Source organism: Gymnoscopelus microlampas (assembly GCF_963454915.1).
Source record: "Gymnoscopelus microlampas genome assembly, chromosome: 11".
NCBI classification, from domain to species: domain Eukaryota; kingdom Metazoa; phylum Chordata; class Actinopteri; order Myctophiformes; family Myctophidae; genus Gymnoscopelus; species Gymnoscopelus microlampas.
Window position 1 is genome coordinate 48,662,555 of NC_139948.1, and position 25,381 is coordinate 48,687,935.

The 25,381-nt window shown below is 39.9% G+C and overlaps 2 protein-coding genes across 5 annotated transcripts in view; both read left to right on the forward strand.

The window, feature by feature from the left end:
• The window catches only part of tbc1d16 (TBC1 domain family, member 16), a 92,129-nt gene that overhangs the window by 5,585 nt on the left and 61,163 nt on the right, over positions 1-25,381 (forward strand). For 3 of the 4 annotated variants that reach the window (XM_084071157.1, XM_084071159.1, XM_084071160.1), the window contains exons 2-3: positions 15,887-16,114; positions 20,891-21,053. In XM_084071157.1, coding sequence (XP_083927283.1) covers positions 15,928-16,114; positions 20,891-21,053 — 350 coding nt within the window. In that variant the 5' untranslated portion in view covers positions 15,887-15,927. Of the gene's footprint in view, positions 1-13,517; positions 13,613-15,886; positions 16,115-20,890; positions 21,054-25,381 lie in introns of those variants that run through there. The other variant, XM_084071158.1, reaches the window with a different exon arrangement.
• On the forward strand, positions 22,593-24,435 carry LOC311055737 (galactose-specific lectin nattectin-like; the record flags this gene model as incomplete). The annotated part of the gene is made up of 3 exons (XM_084072005.1): positions 22,593-22,860; positions 23,938-24,233; positions 24,370-24,435. The coding sequence occupies exons 1-3, from the start codon at positions 22,812-22,814 to the stop codon at positions 24,433-24,435; spliced, it is 411 nt and encodes a 136-aa protein (XP_083928131.1). The 5' UTR covers positions 22,593-22,811.

Below are 25,381 nucleotides of genomic sequence, written 5' to 3' on the forward strand. Positions count from 1 at the left end.
GGGTACCTGAGGGGGTTCCAGGGGGTCCCAAGCTAAATTACGGATACAAACCAAATGGACCCTTATGGGTCTGCAACCCTGAAAGTGTACAAATGGAACCAAATGGACCCTGACGGGTCCATTTGGTTCCATTTGTACACTCTCAGAGTTAAATTAACATTGATTTTACAATATAAATTTGGGTCCCAGAGATAGAAATGCCATTAAATGGGGGTCCGTAGCCTAATGCATGTCAAACTGGGGGTCCTTGAAATTAAAATGGTTGAGAATCACTGCTAGAGCCGTAAAAATCTTCTCTTATGGGGAGTACCTGGCTTAGTGGCTTACAGTACCTTTTCAAATGGGGGTCCGCGGGCTAATAAGTGTCAATTTGGGGGTCCTTGACATGAAAAAGTTTGAGAACCACTGAGTTACAGGACATAAGGTCACCAGACAGAGTACAGAATTACAGTTAAATCTATTTCACTGTCAAGATTCTGAATTCTTAACTCCTCCTCAGTTCTCATCCCCATCTTCAAACCAGTCCAGTGACTCTGAGTATGAACTTCTGAACTACTTTTCAGGAGTTTGTACAAAAAAAAACATTATTTCACTCATAGTTATACTTCATATTTAATACAAATTATTTCTTAACCATTAAATGAAATGTATTATTTCAGTGGACTTAATATCAGTGTTTTATTTGATGGCCTTACTGTATATTACAAGTATACTGTATATCAGAGGTCTTCAACAGGGGGTCCGGGACCCCTAGGGGGTCCTCAGAGCTACTATAGGGGGTCCGCCTTAGTGTGAGAGGATTTGTTTTTTTTACATTAACCACTTGAACCCTAGCATCCCTATTCTGAGGGGAACATTAGCCGAAAATAGCAGATCTACAAGCTCACAACGCCTCGCAGCGTGAGGCGTTGTGAGCTTTACACCTATACCAAATAGGTATAGGTGTAAAAAAAAGTTTCATCTGAAACACATTTAATACAATATAGAGGGGATCCCTGCTTCATCTCTCTCTCAGCTAGGGGGTCCTTGGGCTGAAAACGTTGAAGACCCCTGCTGTATATACTTGATGAAATATTCTATATTATTGATGAATTGAAATACATAAGACCACAATCTAAACAAGCCCTCGGGGGCATTTTGTGTTATCCTTTTAGCATTATTGTATAGCTGTACCTCTGTACTTTTTTTCCCACGCCACGTTTTGAGCTTGTGGATCTGCAACCTTTGCCATTATTTTTTTTTATTTGAATCCTGAAAAGTACGAGTTTTGGACATATGATGAGGTTTCCACCCGACAGAGACGAGATAATAAGTTGGATAATAAGTCCACAACAGACTTGTGTTTCAGACCCTCCACCCCTCCTCCTCCCCCCCGGGCACTGTAGCGTGTACGCTCCACCCGGATGAACAGGCCAGTTCATTATTGTCCCGTCTATTCAGATGTCATCGTGACAACTGAATTCGTGTCAGTGTTGTTGCCAAGTCTGCCTATTATAAGCGACTGTGTGGCTTGTTTTTCTATACATTTGCTATACTGTAGGTAGTTGTGGGTTGCATTGTGTTGGGTATGTTTTTAGTGTTTTTTTCCTATTTGGGCGTGCTTCAGTTTATTAACCTATAAACATCAGCTTTTTGAAAATAGCCGAAAATAGCCTTGCATCACGACACATTGTAGCTTGTAGATCTTTTTTCAAAGAATCTTCAATTCCTTTTTTTAATTTTGTGTGTGTGTGTGTGTGTGTGTGTGTGTGTGTGTGTGGTGTGTGTGTGTGTGTGTGTGTGTGTGTGTGGGGGGGGGGGGTCACTGGCACAACATATTTTCAGATGGGAGGGATCTGTGACCAACATGAAAACATTTGAGAAGCAGCGACTGCGCTAAAATTAGACCATACAGTTTGACTGACCTGCCCTATTCGCCGCTTATTTTGGGCTTGTTGTCATAGACCTGGCTGCTTGTTTCTCTCGCAAAATCATGGCAACACCGGTGACATTATCTGAGGTGAAGCTCTCTGACTCTCTCCCCAGACACTGAGACATGGCAGAATTATCACTCTTTTTTTTTTTTTTTTTTACACTGTTGGGTGAAGTCCTTGTTTGACGGGTTTCCATATTGGAAAGAAATTGGGCCTCTTCCTTACTTCCTTCACAGGTGTTACCAATCATACTAATGAAGGCTCTGTTCCATTTAGTGTAGCATGGTGGTTCTCAAAGTTCTTATTTTCAAGGACCTTCATAACTCTGAGAGTGTACAAATGGACATTTGGTTCCATTTATACACTCTCAGAGTTACACACCCCGCAAAGGGGCCATTTGGAACCCCCTCAAGGAACCATGAGGGTCCCTGGACCACACTTTGAGACCCACTGGTGTATAGCAGAGTGTTTCCAGCAGTGTTGATTTTGACAGCAAATTTTTGATTCAGTTTTAGTCATAGTCTTTTGAATAAAATTCCATTTAATTTTAGTCATATTTTAGTCATCTGAAATGTTTTAGTTTTTGTCTAGTTTTAGTCGACTAAATATCATACGATTTTAGTCGACTAAATCTACAGTTGATTTAGTTGACTAAAATGTATGTTGGCGGTGCCTTGATGGCGTCGTGATGGCTGATTTTACACTCGGTTGCACTCTGAAAATAGCCGATCTACAAGCAGCGCGACGTGTTGAGCTTGTAGATCTGCTATTTTCAGAGCGCAACACCCGAGCGCAACCAAACATAAAATGACTTGTCTTTTAGTTCTACTGGATCTCTTCTCCACTAGTCCCTCACTAACATTTTAGTCTAGTTTTTATTTGTTGATGAAATTGTCAATATATTTAGTCTTAGTTTCAGTCATCATAGCTTAGTTTTTATTTAGTTTTAGTCAGTGAAAAAAGGTAGTTGACTAACATTTTTTTTTAGTCGACAAAATCAACACTGTTTTTTTCCAGTGTGAGCCAACGTGCACGACAGCAGCACCCTGACTCTTGTTTGACCTGAATGGAACGGAGCCTTCATTAGTATCATTGGTGTAACAACGCATGGAGCCTATTATGATAAAAGCCCTGATGTGTGAAGTGACCGATCAGCCACCAGCGGGACTGGCTTTGTGTCTGTGTGTGACTCAGTGTCCGAGTCATCTGAGACTACAGTATACAAAAGCGTTGCCGGGCCGGGGTCACAGAGTGTGAAGAAACGCCACACACACACACACACACACACACACACACACACACACACACACACACACACACACACACACACACACACACACACACACACACACACACACACACACACACCGAGGTGTTGACAAGATCAGACATAGCAAGAGGGCGAGGGGAAGACGACAGCGCAGAGAGCATGTGGTTCTCAAACTTTTTTTTTTTTTTTTTCCGACTCAGGTCACCCACTGTAAATAACTTTTTTTTTTTTTCATCCATAGCTCCCTCCTGAATTAAATTGTAAGTAACTAAGTATATTTACTCAAGTACTGTACTTAAGTACAAATTTGAGGCACTTTACATGAGTATTTCCAATTTCCAATACTTTTACCTCTACTCCACTACATCTCAGACAGAGGCAAATATTGTACTTTTACTCCACTACAATGATTTCAAAACTTGAGTTGCTAGTTACTTTTTGATTTTGATTATTATTACAACATATGAACCACTTCGGCCCTATTTACATTTCGGCCATTTGAAAATAGCCGATCTACAAGCTCACAATGCGTCGCAACGCGACGCATTGTGAGCTTGTAGATCTGCTATTTTCAAAAGATTTTTATACATTTGAAAACTGGGTAATGGGACATTCTGCATAATGAGTACTTTTACTTTTGGTACTTTAAGTACATTTTGATGCCAACACTTTTGTACTTTTACTCAAGTACATTTTGAATTTCCGGACTTTTACTTGTAACAGAGTATTTCCATATTGCAGTATTGATACTTGTACTTATGTAAAAAAAAAAAAAAGTGGAGTACTTTTCTCACCACTGTTACTTTCTGTAGAGAACACTGTAGTGTTATGAGAGCGGCGCCCCTCAGCCATAGCAGCCTGAATGCAGAGAGAGAGAGAGAGAGAGAGAGAGAGAGAGAGAGAGAGAGTGTGCCATCATCTCAGTGACCCGCATGGCCCTGTAATCACATGCAGTGAGTCTGCAGACCAAAATAACCACCAGGGCTCACACAGTGAGGGAACATTGCAGGGAACAACATTATTATTGCTGTTATCAGACTGCTGAACCAGCTGTTAACCCATTAACACCGGGAACGACGCATCTGTGTGCCATTTATTTTATAGATTTCTTTTGCTAGCACTACGAGCTTGTAGATCTGCAATTTTTGTGCAAATCTTAGAATATATTATATTTTTCAAAGCAAAACATTTTTAAACTCAAATCTTTGCTCCTGGGGGATTCTACAAATGTCTTCTAAATCCTAAAAAAAAACACAAAAAAAATGTTTGTTGATATATATCAGTGTTTCTCAAACATTTTTCATGTCAAGGAACCCCGAAAGGATATGTATTTGTCCGCAAAGCCCCCCCCATCTCAAAATATTTAGTTCCAGGGACCCCCTGAAGCAACTTGAGATTTGAGTTAAAAATGTATATATATAAATAAATATTCAAAGATTTGCACAATGTTTCAAGATTTTTCAAAAATACCAGATCTAAAATCTCTAAAATGTGTGCAAATATTTGAATATATATAAATTTTTTTAAAGGGAACATTTTTAACTCAAATCTTTGCTTCATGGGGGTCCCTGGAACTAAATATTTTGAGATGGGGGGGGTCCGTGGCCAAACACATATCATTTTGGGGGTCCTTGGCATGAAAAAGTTTGAGAACAACTGATATAGAAACATATGTTTTTTTCTGATTCACGATTTTTCAAAAAATAGCAGATCTACAAGCTTGTAGATCTGCTATTTTTGAATAGCAAAAGAAATCTAAAAATGGCTCTGATTCTTCCCCCCGGGTCTAATAGTAGGGGCTGCTAAGTGAAAAATCGTTACGCGGCGGATAAAAGCATGAAATTTGATACAGATGTCCCTTGGGTCATCCTAAAACATCCTAGAAGGGGTGCCCAAAAAAATCTTAAACAGGAAGTGAGTTATGGACAAAATCCAAAATGGCCACCTAAACTGTTGACCGTTGACTCAAAAGACACCAAAAGAATCTCCAAAAAGCATAACATTTGGCACACATGTCCCTTAGGTCATCATAAGACATCCTACAAGGGGTGCCCAAAAAAATCTGAAACAGGAAGTGAGTTATTGACACAATTGAAAATGGCCGCCTAGTGTTGTCGATTGACTCAAAAGACAACTAAAGAATCTCCAAAAAGCATAAAATGTGGCACACATGTCCATTGGGTCATCCTAAGACATCCTAGAAGGGGTGCCCAAAAAAGTCTTCAACAGGAAGTGAGTTATTGACAAAATTGAAAATGGCCGCCTACAGTGTTGGCGATTGGCTCAAAAAGCCTATAGAATCTCCAAAAAGCATACAATTTGGCATATATGTCCCTTGGGTCATTCTAACACATCCTAGAAGGGGTGCTCAAAATAATCTGAAACAGGAAGTGAGTTATTGACTAAATTGAAAATGGCCGTCTACAGTGTGAAAGATGATGCAAGATACCTAAAGAATCTCATAAAAGCATGAAATGAGGTACAAATGTCCCTTGGGTGATCTGAACGCATCCTACAAGGGGTGCCCAAAGAGGTTTTAAACAGGAAGTGACCGCCTAAAGCAGTTGACACAAAAGAAAACATAAAGGGACGTCTTAAAAGTGTACCATTTGGTACGTACATTGAGTGCTTCTTAATATATCCAAGAAGGGGTTATTTATTTGTTTGTTTGCTTGTTTATTAAACTTTTTAGGAAGGGACCATGTTGAAGAAATTCTAAATGGCTGTTTAAACAGTTGACCACGGCAGTCTGCATATTATGCAGACTCAATATGACAGGTTATGCAGTGCATAACCTGCCGTATTTTGTAGTCTACCTTCTGTTTTCATTTCTACATAATCTTATTTATTTTACTTTCTGCATTATTTTTTTATTTTACTCTTTGAATCTTCTTTAATTATCTAACTCTCTGCATATTCTTATTTATTTTACTCTGCATCTTATCTTACTCTGCATATTCTTATTTTACTCTCTGCATATTGTTTATTTTGCACTCTACTCTTGCTGGTTTTACACTCTATCTTCTCATGTATTTTCTTCTTGATCATTACTGTTTTTTTGTGATTAGTGTTTAGTAACTACATGTATTCATGTGTGCCATTTCGCAATTACCAGCACATTGGCATAATGCTCTGCAAGGTAACCCAGCATCCCGGCATCTACACTTTCTCGAACAGAAGGGCTCAGCTTTGCAGCCACACTTGAGTTCTCTACAAACGTTGGCAGCCTCTGGCAAGAGTGTCCATAAAGGTGTCCACAAATCAGCGACTTTAATCCATCCATATTTGTCAGGAGATGGTAGAGATTGCATAGCTTTCAGGCTTCTGGACCAAATGCCAGATTGGCAAACTGCTCGATTTGAATGTTGTAGCAGTGCAGCCCGTGGGGGAGGAGTGTTTTCCATTGAGAGACTATTAAAACTTTTGGGCACCCCTTAAGATGCATTCAGATCACCCAAGGGACATTTGTACCAAATGTCATGCTTTTATGAGATTATTTTTTATGAGTGTCTTTTGCATCATCTGTCAACACTGTACACGGCCATTTTCAATTTAGTCAATAACTCACTTCCTGTTTCAGATCATTTCAGGCACCCCTTCTAGGATGTCTTAGGATGACCCAAGGGACATGTATGCCAAATTGTATGCTTTTATGAGATTCTGTAGTTGTCTGTTGAGTCAATCGACAACACTGTAGGAGGTCATTTTCAATTTTGTCAATAACTCACTTCCTGTTTAAGATTTTTTTGGGCACCCCTTCTGGGATGTCTTAGGATGACCCAAGGGACATGTATGCCAAATTGTATGCTTTTATGAGATTCTTTAGTTGTCTTTTGAGTCAATCGATAACACTGTAGGCGGTCATTTTAAAATTTGTCAATAACTCACTTCCTGTTTAAGATTTTTTTGGGCACCCCTTCTAGGATATCTTAGGATGACCAAAGGGACATGTGTGCCAAATTGTATGCTTTTATGAGATTCTTTAGTTATCTTTTGAGTCAATCGACAACACTAGGCGGCCATTTTCAATTGTGTCAATAACTCACTTCCTGTTTCAGATTCCTTTGGGCACACCTTCTAGGATGTCTTAGGATGACCCAAGGGACATATGTGCCAAATTTTATGCTTTTTGGAGATTATTTTGGTGTCTTTTGAGTCAACGGTAAACAGTTTAGGTGGCCATTTTGAATTTTGTCCATAACTCACTTCCTGTTTAAGATTTTTTTGGGCACCCCTTCTAGGATGTTTTAGGATGACCCAAGGGACATCTGTATCAAATTTGGTGCTTTTATCCGCCGCGTAACGATTTGGCCATTTTATGTGGTTAGCAGCCCCTACTATAAATGGGTTAAAGCCTGTTTAGAAGAAACCAAACTTCATCATTATGAACGCTACTGCCAGGTGGCCTGTTTGAGTATTTTTATGCGCTGATGATCAGTGGTGGAAAATGTACTCAAATGTTCTACTTAAGTAAAAGTATCAATACTGCCATGTGGAAGTACTCCGTTACATGTAAAAATCCGGAATTCAAAATGTACTTGAGTAAAAGTACAGAAGTATTGGTGTCAAAATGTACTTAAAGTACCAAAAGTAAAAGTACTAAAATGTTTGAAAATAGCAGATCTACAAGCTCACAACGCGTCGCGTTGTGTGCTTGTAGATCGGAAATACTCCAGTAAAGTTAGTACCTCAAAATTGTACTTAAGTACTAGTACTTGAGTAAATGTACTTAGTTACTTTACACCACTGGTGCTGATGGTGTTGCTTTGACTCTGGGCACCTGTGTGTCTGAAGAGTCCAGCGCATGCAGTCAGTCTGCTGTGCACAGTTGGCAGAACTGAGAAATACTTTATTATTTGCCCGTATGTAGGACGTACTACAGGTCAGGAATAGATTCTGGTTACATAGAAGCAGTGTTGATTTCGTCGACTAAAACTATGACGAAAAATGTTGGTCGACTACCTTTTTTCACTGACGAAAACTAAATAAAAACTAAGCTATTATGACTAAAACTAAGACTAAATATATTGACAATTTCATCAACAAATAAAAATTAGACTAAGATGTTAGTGAGGGACTAGTGGAGAAGAGATCCAGTAGAACTAAAAGACAAGTCATTTTATGTTTGGTTGCGCTCGGGTGTTGCACTCTGAAAATAGCCGATCTACAAGCTCACAAGAGCTTGTAGATCTGCTATTTTCAGCACACAACCAAGAGTAAAATCAGCCATTATGACGCCATCAAGGCACCGCCAAAATACATTTTAACCGACTAAATCAACTGTAGATTTAGTCGGCTATAATCTTATGATATTTAGTCGACTAAAACTAGACATAACTAAAACATTTCATATGACTAAAACTAAATGGTTTTTGATTCAAAAGACTATGACTATCACGCGGGTCTCGAGCTAAACAGTTTGGGAACCACTGACTGATCTATTCAATATCTTTCATTGACAGTAAGTTAAGGTTCTTCAAGGTTCAAGGTACTTTATTGGGACTTGTTTCTGTTCGGCTCCCTTCAGACTATGTAATGTCTGAATGATATATTGTCAGTGTAAGGTCAAGTTTGAAGAAGATCAAGTCTAAGTTACACTTTGTTGTGCAGCTGTGTCACTGGCCACAAATACACACGATATTCAACTAGAGCACACCTTGCAGCAAAGAGTACACTAGCCTTTAATCCAGGGGTGAGGCAGCTTTGATGATGGAGAGGGCCACTATATTTCCACACTCGGGCAGAAACCTCTTATCTCTGTATTTTAACTTCTTTCGTAAATGTATGTCGTACTTCGCCATTCTATGTCACACAAAAGTAGCAAAAATAGAAAAAAATAGCCGATCTACAAGCTCAAAACGCGTCGCGGTGCGACACGTTTTGAGCTTGTAGATCGGCTATTTTTTCTATTTTTGAATTGTAATCCTGAAAAGTAACACTTTTAATTCATTTCAAATGCATATAGTTATGCTTATGTCAACTTATGATATGTATATGAAAACAAAAAACATTGGACATAAAAAAGACAACAGAATTTGAATAGTCATTAAGCTACTAATATAGACTGAAGTAATTAAAGCGGGTCATGTTTGCATGTTTTGAATTGTAACAGCTAAAATCAATAATGTATCAGTATTCCAATATCAACCTGTGGGCCGCATTTAGTGAAGGTGGGGGCCACATGTGGCCCCCGGGCCGCCAGTTGCCCATGTATGCTTTAATCGCACATTGTTTCAAGCATGCAAATCTCCCCCGTCTCTGTTAACAGTGACTCGTCGTCGTCGTACAGATAAGGCCTGGCCTGACATACAGGTGGCTTACTGGCTTCTATGAACAGCAGCTGTCACTGACGGCTGGGCAGTGATGTAAAAAGTACTCATTCTTTTCCCCACTTAAGTAAAAGTATCAATGCTGCAATGTAGAAATACTCTGTTACAAGTAAAAGTTCAATATTAAAAACTTACTTGAGTAAAAGTACAAATGTATTGGCATCGAAATGTACTTAAAGTGGCAAAAGTAAAAGTACTCATTATGCAGAAATGTCCCATTTCAAGTTTTCATAAAATGTATAGAAATCTAGAAAGAAAAGCGACGTGGTGTGAGCTTGTAGATCGGCTATAGTCAAATAGCCGAAATATATATATATATATATATATATATATATATATATATATATATATATATATATATATATATATATATATATATATATATAGACCTTAAGTGGTTAATGCTGTTTAGTAATAAAAAGCTAAATCTAAGTAGTAACTAAAGTTTTCAAATAATTGTAGTGGAGTAAAACTACAATATTTTCCTCTGATGTAGTGATTGCAAAATTAAATTTGTTTCAATTTTCAATTTGTTTTAAAGACTAGCTTCAATTTTGTTTACTGGTAACAGTATCGCTACCACAACATTAGATATATACTGTCAACATGTATATTAAAAGGACCATTCTGGTGTTATCGCATGTTCAGCCCATGAAGGCAATTTTGCATACAGTACCGCTCTGAATGAATGGAAACCAAATGCCTCGGAGGAATGGCAACACAACTGGAAATAGTCAGCAGCATAATGAAAGTATTGACTTCTTGACAGTGAGCTAAACATTGACAAAACATTATAGTCCTTTTAGTATACAGTACATTCATGGACCAAATATTACCTAAAACACTGTACTATCTAGTTACAGTAAAGGGATATTTCACTTTCAAAACAAATTTGGGTAATTTTATCGTCTACTCAGGCTTTTGAGAGGAGCACACCGGACAGTTTTTAAGTTGCTTGATTCAGTATTTAGATATTTGACATTCATTTTATCAGACACGCCCCCTTCCTATACAAACCCATTGTAACTTCAACTTGCGGCCCGCAGGTTAATATGGGAATACTGATATATTATTGATTTCAGCTGTTACAATTCCAAACATTCAAACCTGACCCGCTTTAATTACTTCAGTCTATATTAGTAGAGTAATGACTAGTATTACAATTCTATGGTCTTTTTTTTATGTCCAATGTATTTGTATTTAGGTTCATAAAGTTAACATAAGTATAACTAAGATGCATTTGAAGTTACTTTTCAGGATTCCAACTCAAAAATAGCAAAAACTAATTCAGGATTCCAATTCCAAAATGGCAAAAATAGCAGATCTACAAGCTCAAAACGCGTCGCAGCGCAACGCGTTTTGAGCTTGTAGATCGGCTATTTTTGCTACTTTTGTGTGACATAGAATGGCGAAAAAAGTTAAAATACGCAGAGACTGTATATGCAATGTTGGCCCTCTGGAGTCAGTGTGGAAATATAGTGGCCCTCTCCATAATCAAAGTTGCATCACCCCTGTTCTTAGGGACGTGCACAGATAGTTTACAGCAGGGGTCTTCAACAGGGGGTCCGGGACCCCTAGGGGGTCCTCAGAGTTACTACAGGGGGTCCGCCAAATCTTTATGTGATATGATTTTTCTTTTTACCATAACCACTCGAAACCTAGCATCCCTTTTCTGAGGAGAACTTTAGCCAAAGATAGCAGATCTACAAGCCCACAACGCCTCGCGCTGCGAGGCGTTGTGGGCTTGTAGATCGGCTATTTTTCGCAAAGAGGTATAGGTGACGTTGAAGACCCCTGGTTTACAGTATGTAGCCCATGGTGACATCGATCAATTCTGGATTAAGAGCTTCTAATATATTAACAATTCCCCAAAATGTGCATTGCAATTTTCTTCTATAAATCTCACACTATAGGCAGCCGGCGGTTCCGCACGCTGCGCAAGGTGCTCTTTTTTTGTTACTTGAGCACCTGCCCCTCAAAATGTCTGTGCACGCCACTGCCTGTTCTACTGCATGCATGACATGACCATGAAGGATGATGATGATAAGTGTCTGGGCTCATGCCTGGATTCCATGGTAGTTAGACTTCCTGTCTGGGGGGCCTGGCATTCAGGAAGTGGCACTCTGGTTTAATCAGGCGGGTAGGTAAACACGTCTTCATGAGGAAGAGGAAGAAGGAGTGGAGCATTCCACAGAGGAGGTTGTCCCAGGGCAAGCATTTCATGGCAGCAAGGATTACATTACTAACACTGAAACATCATAGTGTTATCATGATGTTAATTTTATCATTGTTTAGGAATCAACGTGTGTGTGTGTGTGTGTGTGTGTGTGTGTGTGTGTGTGTGTGTGTGTGTGTGTGTGTGTGTGTGTGTGTGTGTGTGTGTGTGTGTGTGTGTGTGTGTGTGTGTGTGTGTGTGTGTGTGTGTGTGTGTGTGTGTGTGATGGGCACACTGCCCATCTGCCCATCTTTCGCCGCAGGCTGAAAACCCACCTCTTCAGGAAACACTACCCTTCCTCTCTGCCTGGCCTACTTGTTGTTAGCTAGTTGTAGGAACTATTGTTTTATTGGCTCTTGTTTAGTCAATACACTTATTTGTTTTAGCTCGTGCTCATTTGATTTAGCTATTTTGTCTCATCTGTTTAAGGAAATAGCTAGCTGATATATTGCACTTTTACCTTAGTGCTAGGTATACTCTTAGTTGCTTGTTTTTGCAGGAAATGCACTTAAGACCTCTGGTGATTAGTAGTTTCGTTCCCTACCTATGTTGAATGCACTTATTGTAAGTTGCTTTGGATAAAAGCGTCTGCTAAATGACTGTAATGTAATGTGTGTGTGTGTGTGTGTGTGTGTGTGTGTGTGTGTGTGTGTGTGTGTGTGTGTGTGTGTGTGTGTGTGTGTGTGTGTGTGTGTGTGTGTGTGTGTGTGTGTGTGTGTGTGTGTGTGTGTGTGCGTGCGTGCGTGCGTGCGTGCGTGTGTGTGCGCGCGCTCACTCTCCTTTAATAATCTTTCACAAATCGCACATTAGGACTTTGAACGTCATACAACATTTTTTTCAGTCGTGAGAATTTATTTTGCTTTAATCCGTGTGAGTCCAGTTTGGCTGTGTTGTGAATTTAGTCGACCAACCATGTGGTCCTAAGAGGTCTGTTGGGTCTTACTCTTGAGCTAAAAGGTTTGGGAATCACTGTTCTAAATGACAAAGTAGCAATTATACCTGTCATAATAATTATCCCCCTGCAAAGAAAAAGTGTATAATTCCTGTTTAAATACCATATCTCAACTAACAGTAAGTTGAGGCTTACTGTAGGTTAGCCTTAGAACCTGAATATCCAGACGTGAAGGGAGAGCGACGTCGTAATCAGTGTTGCCATGTCTGCTTATTACAAGCGACTTTTTCGCTTGTTTCGGCTTGTTTTTCTGTAAAGTTGCTTGTAAATATTGTTTGTTGCGGGGTCTTGTTTCTAAAGTGTAGCTGCTTATCTGGGCTGGCTTCCTAATGTTGTTTTTTGCATGTCAAGGTTCACCCCCCAGATTAATACGTATTTGTCCACGGAACCCCCTCTGAAAATACTTTGAGCCAGGGACCCTGTGTTGTTAATTGTTTTTAAATATTCAAAATGTACTTTATATATATACTGTTTTCTCTATGTTTTTTGAAAATAGCAGATAGATATAGCAGATCTACAAGCTTGTAGATGTACACGCTTGTAGATCTGCTATTTTAAAATAGCCTTGTCACTTCTTTTGGGCTTGTTTTCTTAGACATGGCCGCTTGTTTCTCTTGCAAAATCTGGCAACACTGGTCCTAATAATGCCTTTCTGTTTGTCTTCCTGCAGTGGTGACACGTTTCTTTTCCCTCCATTCATTTGGTGTGTGTGTGTGTGTGTGTGTGTGTGTGTGTGTGTGTGTGTGTGTGTGTGTGTGTGTGTGTGTGTGTGTGTGTGTGTGTGTGTGTGTGTGTGTGTGTGTGTGTGTGTGTGTGTGTGTGTGTGTGTGTGTGTGTGTGTGTGTGTGTGTGTGTGTGTGTGTGTGACATGTTCAGTTATGTTGTTGACGTTTGATGACATCTGTTGACTCGCTGGAAGCTTCACACATGCAGGTGCAGAGGGAGTGTGTTTGCACAGGGCTGTGTGTGTGTGTGTGAGCGAGATAGAGAGAGTGCATGTTTGCATAAGGCGGGACACACATTTACCTACACAGTGCTACTGTACAGCTACCGGTCAGGATAGCTACAGTAACTGTGTGTGTGTGTGGGTGCGTACATTCGTGCGTGCGTGTGTTTGTTAATCCATTAAGACCGGGAACGCATCTGTGTCACTATTCAAAAATAGCAGATCTACAAAAAGCTCATGCCGCACTATGAGCTTGTAGATCTGTATTATATCCCAAACATTTGCCCAAATTTTTCACCATTTTAAAATACATTTGCACGGCACTCTGTGGTGCCGCACTATGAGCTTGTAGATCTGACATTTTTTTGAATAGCCAAAGAACTCTTAACTCATTCACTACCAAGGACGACTTATGACGAGACATCGTCATAACGCTCGATCCGAAGAGTTACGCGGTGTGTGCGTTCTGGGTCTCAATGTGTTAAACCTGGAACGCATCTGTGTCACTTTAGATTTCTTTGGCTATTCAAAAATAGCAGATATACAAGCTCATAGCGCAGCACCGAGTGCCGCGCTATGAGCTTGTAGATCTGCTATTTTTGAAAAATCTTTTTTTTTTTAATTTTTAGAGGTTTTTTTCAAAAAACTGTTAGGATTTAGAAAACATGTTTTAGAATGGCCTCAGGTTTTAATGCGTTAAGAAGACGTGGCATAAGGACAATGTGTTAAGAAGACGTGGCATAAGGAAAGGGCCTCAGTAGGACTATCAGTACAGATTGCACAGAGCTGACCTCTCTCTGAGGACACTGCAGTGGGTTTTGAACACACGTTGTACAGAACAGAACAGAACTAACAGTAACAGGCCTGGAGAGACAAACTGTGTCACCTTGAGCTCCCTCCCTCTCCCTCCCTCTCTCTCTCTCTCGCTCTCGCTCTCCCCCTCTCTCTCGCTCTCGCTCTCTCTATCTCTCCATCTCTTTCTCTTGTATATTGATGTTGGTAGGTCTGTCACGATTACAAATTTAAGTTGACGATTAATTGTCACACAAATAGTTACGAATAAAAACGTAATTTCTGTTTGCCTTTTAGGCATCGTAATCAAAAATTGCACAGGGCAGATATGACAAATAACTTATAAAATAATAACTAAAGAAATGACTGACATATTATTTATTAGGTAAAAGTAGCTGATCTACAAGCTTGCAACGCGTCACAAAGTGACGCGTTGCATGATTGTTGACCTGCTGTTTCTGCTATTTTTGGAAAACGCATGAACAATTTTTTAAACATGGAAACGATTATGACGATTATGCAAAATAATTGCGATTATCTCAAATAATTGAGATTAAGCGATTATGTAATAATTGTGACGGGCCCAGATGTTGCTGCACAGATTTGTGGACCAGTGGGGGTTTCCCACCCTGGGGTTCGGGGTCCCGCTTGGCGGAGCTAGGGGGCGCTTAAGATCATAGTGAGACACCTTGTTTGTTTGGAGTTGGTCTAAAGTTTAAAAAAATAAATAAATAACTTGCTTTTGTCCACTGTCGCTGCCTGTACAGCAGTGTTGATTTTGACGACAAATTTAGATTTTGTTTTAGTCATAGTCATTCGAATAAAATTCTGTTTATTTTTAGTCACCTGAAATGTTTTACTTTTAGTCTAGTTTTAAATATCATAAGATTTTAGTCGACTAAATCTACAGTTGATTTTAGTCGACTAAAATAGTTTTTTTTTGCGGGCCTAGATGGCGTAGAAATGGCTGATTTTCACTTAGCTGCATGCCGAAAATAGCCGATCTGCAAGCTCACAACGCGTCGCAGTGCGACGCGTTGTGGGCTTGTAGATCTGCTATTTTCAGAGCGCAACACCCGAGCGCAACCAACCATAAAATGACTTGTCTTTTAGTTCTACTGGATCTCTTCTCCACTAGATCCCTCTATAACATTTTAGTCTAGTTTTTATTTGTTGACGAAATTGTCAATATATTTAGTCTTAGTTTTAGTCATTGTAGCTTAGTTTTTATTTAGTTTTTATTTAGTTTTTATTTAGTTTTTATTTAGTTTTTATTTCGGTTTTATTTCGTTTTTGTCAGTGACAATAGGTAGTCGACCAACATTTTTCGTCACAGTTTTAGTCGACGAAATCAACACTGGGTATAATAAGTAATTTGTAATCTCTCTCTCTGGTATAAGATATTTGTAATCTCAGTTGGTCTTGGTGGTACGATAAAGGTGAAATAAAAGCTCTCTCTCTCTCCTCAGAGGATGGGCGCAGCGTCCTGGAGGTGCTGCTGCTTGCGGAGATGTCTCTGGGTCGGCTGCTGCGGCGCGCGTCCTCCAAGGCCTCCGACCTCCTGACCTTTAACCCCGGGGCCGGGGGCTCGGCGGGGGCGGGGCGGTCGGGCCTGGACGGGGAGATCATCTTCTCCAAGAACAACGTGTGTGTTCACCCCGCCGAGCCGCTGCCCGGCCTGGCCGAACACCACCCAGGTAGGTACCATAACTCAGTGGTTCTCAAACTTTTCCATGTCGAGGACCCCCAAAATGGACACTTATTAGCCCGCGGACCACCCATTTGAAAAGATAAGCCAGGGACTCCCCATAAGAGAAGATTTTTTACGGCTCTAGCAGTGATTCTCAACCATTTTAATTTCAAGGACCCCCAGTTTGACATGTGTTAAGGCTACGGACCCCCATTTAATGGCATTTCTATCTCTGGGACCCCAATTCATATTGTAAAATCAATGTTAACTTAACTCTGAGAGTGTACAAATGGAACCAAATGGACCCGTTAGGGTCCATTTGGTTCCATTTGTACACTCTCACAGTTACAGACCCATAAGGGTCCATTTGGTTCCATTTGTACACTCTCACAGTTACAGACCCATAAGGGTCCATTTGGTTCCATTTGTACACTCTCAGAGTTACAGAACCATAAGGGTCCATTTGGTTCCTATCCATCATTTAGCTGGGGACCCCCTGGAACCCCCTGAAGTACCCCTGGGGGTCCCCGGACCCCACTTTGAGAACCAATGCCGTAACTAACGCCACCGCCACAGGAACCCGATGTTTTCTAAATCCTAACCGTAGGTTTCTATATCAGTGGTGCCCCGACTTTTCCATGTCAAGGACCACCCAAAATGATGTGTATTTGGCCGCGGACCCCCATCTCAAAATATGTTGTTCCAGGGACCCCCCCGAAGCACAGATCGGAGTTAAAAATGTTCGCTTTAAAACATATATATTATATATTCAAAGATTTTCACACATTTTCAAGGATTTTTGAAAAAAATAGCAGATCTACAAGCTCATAGCGCGGCACTATGAGCTTATAGATCTGCTATTTTTGAACAGCCAAAGAAATCTTAAAATGACACAGATGCGTTTCCGGTCTTCATGGATTATAGCAGGGGTCTTCAACAGGGGGTCCCCAGAGTTACTACAGGGGGGGCCGCCAAATCTTTGTGTGATAGGATCATGTTTTTTACATGAACCACTTGAACCCCAGCATCCCTATTCTGAGTGGAACATTAGACAAAAATAGCAGATCTACAAGCTCACAACGCCTATTTTTGGCAAATAGGTTTGGTGTAGAGGGGGAAAAAGACTCAATATTGATGGTTCAAGTGGTTAAATGTCTGAAAATACACATTAATCGAACATACACTGATGATAGTGCTATCTATGAAGCTGTTTAAGAAATGTATGAACATTTTTAATTTACAACACAATGTTATACACTATGTAGTGGAGGGGTCCCTGCTTCTTCTCTCTCTCAGCCAAGGGTTCCTTGGTCTGAAAACGTTGAAGACCACTGGTTAAAGAACGGATTCACCCTGGCTTCACAACAACAACAACAAGCTACAGTATAGAGAATGAGAATAGAATAGCCTGGTCTGACGGGGGGCCTCTAATCATCAAAACCATCCCTCCTGTTGTTGCGTTCCCCCAACAGACAGTAAACATGTTGACAGACAGAAAACATGTTGTCGTGTTGTTGTTCACGCACACAATAAAAGCAACAAAGCTTTGGGTTAACCCATTCAATCCGGGAACGCATCTGTGTCATTTTTAGATTTCTTTGGCTATTCAAAAATAGCAGATCTACAAGCTCATAGCGCGGCACCGAGTGCCGCGCTATGAGCTTGTAGATCTGCTATTTTTGAACATTTGTGCAAATATTTTTAAATAATTTCTTTACATTTTTAACTCCAATCTTTGCTTCTCTGGGTCCCTGGAACTAAATATTTTACAATTGTTCACTTTAAAAAAAATATTGACACATTTGCACACACTTTCACGATTTTTCAAAAATAGCAGATCTACAAGCTCGTATATCTGCTATTTTTGAATAGCACAAATAAATGACACAGATAATGCTTTCCCGGTCTTAAAGAGTTATGAGGCTTTCCCACGGGAACGCTTGTTGTGGCACAAAAATGCTGCCGAGCGTGCAGTATGTCAAAGTATCACCGTCAGTACAACTGGACCTGATGATGATAATAATAAGATGACTTGTGTGAATACAATGAGTGTTTTGTCAGCCGTATAGGGAACTAAAATACCGTACGCCGTGTGCAAACAGTTTATTTCTGGACTCTTTGGTTTCCCATTGATTGGTTCTCTCTCCAACAAACACTCTGTAGCAATGATTACTATCACAATATAGTACTTTAGCCTCTTTAACAAAAGAAAATATTTGACTAAAATATGTCACTATATATCACCCTACCTTTAAGCACTGTACACTCTTTAATTAATTGACTTTTTCCCCCCTATAATGACACGTCCAATACAGGGAGGCCAGGATTAAAGGTAGGGTAGGGTAAGTGATTTACTTTGGTTAAAATAAGTGTTAAATAGCTCTATATTGTGATAGTGCTCATTGCTATAGAGTGTTTGTTCAGTAAAAGGAGTCTCCCATGTCTCTCCAGCTCTTTATTAAACAGAAAATGCATTTTCAGTGTTCTCTTCTGAGTCCTATTTGGCTTAAAATGTGTCACCTACCTGAAAATGTACTATATTCTGTTTTTGCTAAAGAGCTGGAGAGACACATGTGCCCGAACAAACGCTCTGTAGCAATGATTACTGTCAGAATATAGTACCTTTTTAACCAAAACATATCACTTACCCTACCTTTGAAGTGGCAAAGCGACTAATGCAACTACAGCAGGGGTCTTCAACGTTTTCAGGCCAAGGACCCCTTGGCTGAGAGAGAGAGAAAGCAGGGACCCCCATTATATATTGTATAAAGTATTTTTTATTTTCATAGATTTCATAGGCAGCTTCATAGACTTGTTTCACAGCACTATCATGTTGGATTCATGTTGATGTGTATTTCCACACATTTAACCATGCTCTAAAAACAATACTTAGTAAACCTGACCTTTCACTCTGTACTTTCACTCTTTTCCCCCCCTATACCGAAACCACTTTGGCGAAAATAGCAGATCTACAAGTGCACAACGCCTCGCAGCGCAAGGCGTTGTGTGCTTGTAGATCTGCTATTTTTGGCTAAAGTTCTCCTCATAATAGGGATGCTTGGTTGAAGTGGTTAATGTAAAAATCACAAAAATTTGGCGGACCCCCTGTAGTAACTCTGAGGACCCCCTAGGGGTCCCGGACCCCCTGTTGAAGACCTCTGAACTACAGTATTATTATCTGTCTGGGTGTATGACAATCTGTTCACACATATGTCCACCAGAGGGCTCTGTGGGTCAACTTTACACACCTCTAGCGTCATGGTTCCTGGTGTTCATTGTCACATAGCAGCCTTCTTGCACTTATATATTCCTGAACAGTGTGCATAACAATAAAATATGACAGAAATATAAAATTGTAGCAATATAAAAAAGGAAAACTAAAAACTAAATATACTTACAAAATAGGCAATAACAGTCTGTAAAATACACACACTATACGTGTGAGAGCCAAATGTCCCCACAAGTATAGTAGCATTAGACGTTAGGTTTAGAGGTTATTATACTTATTCCAGATTTATACTAAAATTGTGAGCTTGTATAGATCGTCTATTTTCGTCTTCAGGCTTGGGGATTCAAAATGGAAAAAAACTGTCAAAATCATAAAGTCACCGTCCTTAAAGGGATAGTTAACCAAAAAAATTACTTATTTTCTATCAATTACACACCCCATGAAGCCTTGAATTCATGGAGTTTTTTTTTGTTTTTGTTGCATTCGTAAGCCAATAATTTGATGACCGGTGCAAAGATGCTAATGTATCCGGTAGGAGACTCAAAGTGGACACTTTGAGTCTCCTACCGGAGAGACTGCCGGTCATCAAATTATTGGCTCAGGAATGCGACAAAAAAACAAACAAATCTATGAATTCGAGGCTTCATGGGGTGTGTAATTGATAGAAAATAAGTAATATTGGGGGTGAACTATCCCTTCAAAACTGTTCCCTCATTTTGCTGGGGACCCCCCACCCCCTTGCGGAAAGCCCCCCGGCCTCACGGACCCCTGGTTTTTTAGAACCAGTGTCACACACACAACAACAGTGGGATTAAGCAGGTAACTGGAGAAGGAATGACATACAGGAGCAGAGTCTTTATTAACGAGCCTGGGGATCAAATGCGGCCACACATGCAATACGAGAAGAGAGCAAACACACACATGCACACACACACACACACACACACACACACACACACACACACACACACACACACACACACACACACACACACACACACACACACACACACACAGACACAGACACACACACATTTACTTGAGGGGACGTGCTTTTATAGTTACTAGATGCACACACACACACACACACACACACACACACACACACACACACACACACACACACACACACACACACACACACACACACACACACACACACACACACACACACACACACACATTTGAATGGCTATACTTGTGAGGACGTTCACATTTAAACCATTAAAGACCGGGAACGCATCTGTGGCATTTTTTGATTTCTTTAGGCTATTCAAAAATAGCAGATCTACAAGCTCATAGCGCGGCACCGAGTGCCGCGCTACGAGCTTGTAGATCTGCTATTTATGTAATGTAAACGTGTCTCCAACAAATGCAGTTACTGCACTTTTTTGGCTTTTTTGTGTGAATGGACACCAAACAAACATAATGAGCTGTTGTGATTGTGTGTGTGTGTGTGTGTGTGTGTGTGTGTGTGTGTGTGTGTGTGTGTGTGTGTGTGTGTGTGTGTGTGTGTGTGTGTGTGTGTGTGTGTGTGTGCACTGCCCCCTGCAGGCTACCTGTGTGTGCACATGGAGAAGGATGAGAGCATGGGGACCACTCTGATCCTGACCTGGGTTCCTAACTCCCGCATCCAGAGGCAGGACGAGGAGGCGCTGCGCTACATCACCCCGGAGAGCTCCCCCGTGCGCCGCAACGCACGCCACCGAGCACGCAGGTATGTACGGCAGGCCAATGCTCGTCAAATACTCGCATATTTGACTTAAAGCATTGGTTCTTAAAGTGGGGTCCGGGGACCCCCAGGGGTACTTGAGGGGGTTCCAGGGGGTATACGCAGCAAAATGTGTTAATATAGCATCAGAATAATTATGACCTTTTATACTTTGGCTATTCAAAAATAGCAGATCTACAAGCTCATAGCGCGACACCGAGTGCCGCGCTATGAGCTTGTATATCTGCTATTTTTGAAAAATCATGGACATTTGTGCAAACCTTTGATACATATATATTTTTTAAGCGAACATTTGTTGCTCAAATCTTTGCTTCTGGGGGTCCCTGGAACAACATATTTTAGATGGGGGTACATATCCTTTTGGGGGTCCTTGACATGAAAAAGTTTGAAAACCACTGACTTAACGGAGTACTTCACCCATTTTCAACCATTTTCAACCTATCTTCATATAATTGGTCCTCACTAATGCTCATGATAAAATGGTACCATTATTTTCTACTCGCTCTGTGTCTCAGAGGAGGGCTGTGGACAGTTCAGAAACCCGTCTACCAGTGACATCATCGATGGGGAATCCAAGCTAATAGAAACTGCAGGCTTTCTATTCCTGGAAAGTTGCAATGCAACAATAGAAGCCATTGTTCTCGCGTTGATAAAGATCTAAATAAAAAATGTGAAATCTTGTTGGGGAAAAAAAAATCTTCTTAACGATGATGTCACTGGTAGACGGGTTTCTGGACTGTCCACAGTCCTCCTATGAGACAGACCGAGTAGATTTCTTTTTATCATTTTATCATGAGTATTAGTGAGGACCAATTATATGAAGATAGGTTGAAAATGGGTGAAGTCGTCCTTTAAGTAAAAGTATCAATACTGTGATGTAGAAGCACTACGAGTAAAAGTCCGGAATTCAAAATGTACTTGACTAAAAGTACAGAAGTATTGGTATCGAAATGTACTTAAAGTACCAAGAGTAGAAAGTACTCATTATGTGCAGAACATCCCATTTCACAAGTTTTCAAATTAATAAAATGTATACAAATATTTTGAAAATAGCAGATCTACAAGCTCACTATGTGTGGCATCGGGCTTTTTTTCAAATGGCGGAAATGTACTGTATATAGGCCTGAAGTGGTTAATGTGTGTTTTGTATATTAATAATCAAAATCTACAAAGTAACTAGTAACTGAAGTTTTCAAATAATTTAGTGGATTAAAAGTATGATATTTCGCCTCTGAGATGTAGTGGAGTTGAAGGTATTGAAAATGAGAAACACTTCCAGTAAAATAAGAATACCTCAAAAGTGCACTTAAGTACAGTACCTGAGTACACGTTAGAGTACTTTTCCATTTCCTGAAAAGTCACAGGTTTGGACGTACGAGATTTTCACCCGACAGCAACGATTATGTGAACGCCACAGCTGCTGATATATTTTGACCAATCAAACGATGCCAGCTGTGAAGACACCCTCATGTGGAGCAGATAAAAAGACAGACAGACAAACAAGACACACAGATGGCAACGCACACCCTTCTAGAAGACCCCGACCCAGGCTCCACTGACACAGACCCTTCAAGAAGACCCCGACCCAGGCTCCACTGACACAGACCCTTCAAGAAGACCCCGACCCAGGCTCCACTGACACAGACCCTTCTAGAAGACCCCGACCCAGGCTCCACTGACGCAGACCCTTCAAAGAAGACCCCAATCCAAGATCCAAGGACGCAGAGACCATCTCAGGCTGACATGCTGCTGATTCCTCAACTCCTGTGCTTGCTGGGCCTCATGGCACTAGGTAAAAACAAAACAAAAAAAAAGGTTATTGAATGGTTCTTTTAATCCATTAACCCATTAAGACCTGAGGCTATTCTTAAAACAAATTCTAAATCCTAAGTTTTTGGAAAAAAAATCTAAAAAATTTTTTTTTTCAAGATTTTTCAAAAATAGCAGATATACAAGCTCATAGCGCGGCACTCTATGAGCTTGTATATCTGCTATTTTTGAATAGTCAAAGAAATCTGCAAGGGTCCATTTGGTTACATTTGTACACTATCATAGTTACAGCACTGTAAGGGTCCATTTGGTTCCTAACTATACACCATTTAGCTGGGGACCCCCTGGAACCCCCTCAAGGACCCCTGCCATATGGTTCCATATATGACCATTATATGGTTGGACCTTATGTTTAACCTCATGTACATACCTGCAGATTTGTTTTTAATGCTATGTGTATCTGTATATATATATATATATATATATATATATATATATATATATATGTATATGTATATGTATATGTATGTGTGTGTGTATATATATATATATATATATATATATATATATATATATATATATATGTATATATATATATATATATATATATGTATATATATATATATATATATGTATATATATATATATATATGTATATATATATATATATATATGTATATATATATATATATATGTATATATATATATATATATATGTATATATATATATATATATATATATATGTATATATATATATATATATATATATGTATATATGTGTGAGCTTGTAGATCGGCTATTTTCAAATAGCCTATGTATGAAATAAGGCTAACGTGGTCAATGTGTGTTTTTATAATATATAAATGTATATCTGAAAAGTAACTAGTAACTAAAGTTTTCAAATAATTGTAGTGGAGTAAAAGTACAACAGTTGCCTCTGAGATGTAGTGGAGTAGAAGTAAAAGTATTGAAAATTGGAAATACTCAAGTAAAGTTAAGTACAGTACTTGAGTAAATGTACTAAGTTACTTTACACCACTGTTCTTCTATGGCATCCCTCTGAAGAGTGTCACCTTTATCTCTCTGTGTGTACTATAGGCACCGTGCACGCTGCTCCCTCGGCGGAGGTGAAGCTACAGCGTGGAAACTGCCCGATGTTCTGGTTCAGCTTCAACGGCCGCTGCTACAAGTACGTCGCCTCAGAGATGTTCTGGGCCCAAGCCGAGATGAACTGCGTGTCTCAAGATGCCAACCTGGTGTCCATCCACAGCCAGGAGGAGATGGACTTTGTCCAAAGCCTGATCCATAACGTTGACCCATATCGGATGTGGGTCTGGATTGGACTGACTGACACCCAGTGGAACACTGTGTGGATGTGGTCTGATGGCTCCAAAGTGAGCTACACCTCGTGGTTTAATGGACAGGCAAATACCGTTGGAGACTGTGTGATGACAAACTGTCACAATTACGGTGAATGGTGTAACATGGGATGTTCTTATACTTTCACTTCTGTGTGTGCACTTCGTACAGTCTCTCCCTAATGAGTGGATTGTCCGATTCAACCACACTGACTTGTATACTGGGTCTCCACAATAAAAGTACATTAAAACATAGCCATGTGTTTACTGGTGCCATCATTTCAGTGTGTCTCCGTTGTGAAGAACATTCATGTAATAAACTCTCTATTAGCATTGGTGGACAAAGTATTCAACCACCACCAGTACTTGGGGCAAAGTAATAGATGTTCCTGGGCAAATATTGCTCAATGAAAAGGTGAAGGTTCCTCAGTCAACTTTGTATACTTGAGTTAAAGTACTGGACTACTTAACCAAAAAAATACTTAACTATTCAAAAGTATCTACATGCTTTAAAAAAAAATATTATCAAACCATTGTTTTAATATCAATGCATTGCTGTATTAAAAATATATAGAAAATATTGCATTGTGAGCTTGTAGACCTGCTATTTTCACTATATTTGAAATTGAACAAATAGTACTATTTATCTCTCTCGATTTGAAGGTAGGGTAAGTGATTTACTTCGATTCAAATAAGTGTTAAATAGCTCTATATTCTGATTAGTATGAGTACTCATTGCTATAGAGTGTTTGTTCAGTAAAAGGAGTCTTCCGTGTCTCTCCAGCTCTTTATTAAACAGAAAATGCATTTTCAGTGCTCTCTCCTGATTGGCTTAAATGTTGTCACCTACCTGAAAATGTACTATATTCTGTTTACTAAAGAGCTGGAGAGACCCCTGTGACCCAACAAATGCTCTGTAGCAATGATTACTATCAGAATATACTACTTTAACCCAGGGGTCTTCGATGTTTTCAGGCCAAGGACCCCCTAGCTGAGTGAGAGATGAAGCAGGGACCCCCTCTATATTGTATATTATATGTTTCAGATTAAACTTTTTTGGTTTACTTGGTCTGCTCTTTTTTCGCTCTACACCAAGCCTCTTTGCCAAAGAGGCTTGGTGTGAGCTGCGAGGCGTTGTGAGCTTGTAGATCTGCTATTTTTTGGCTAAAGTTTTCCTCAGAAAA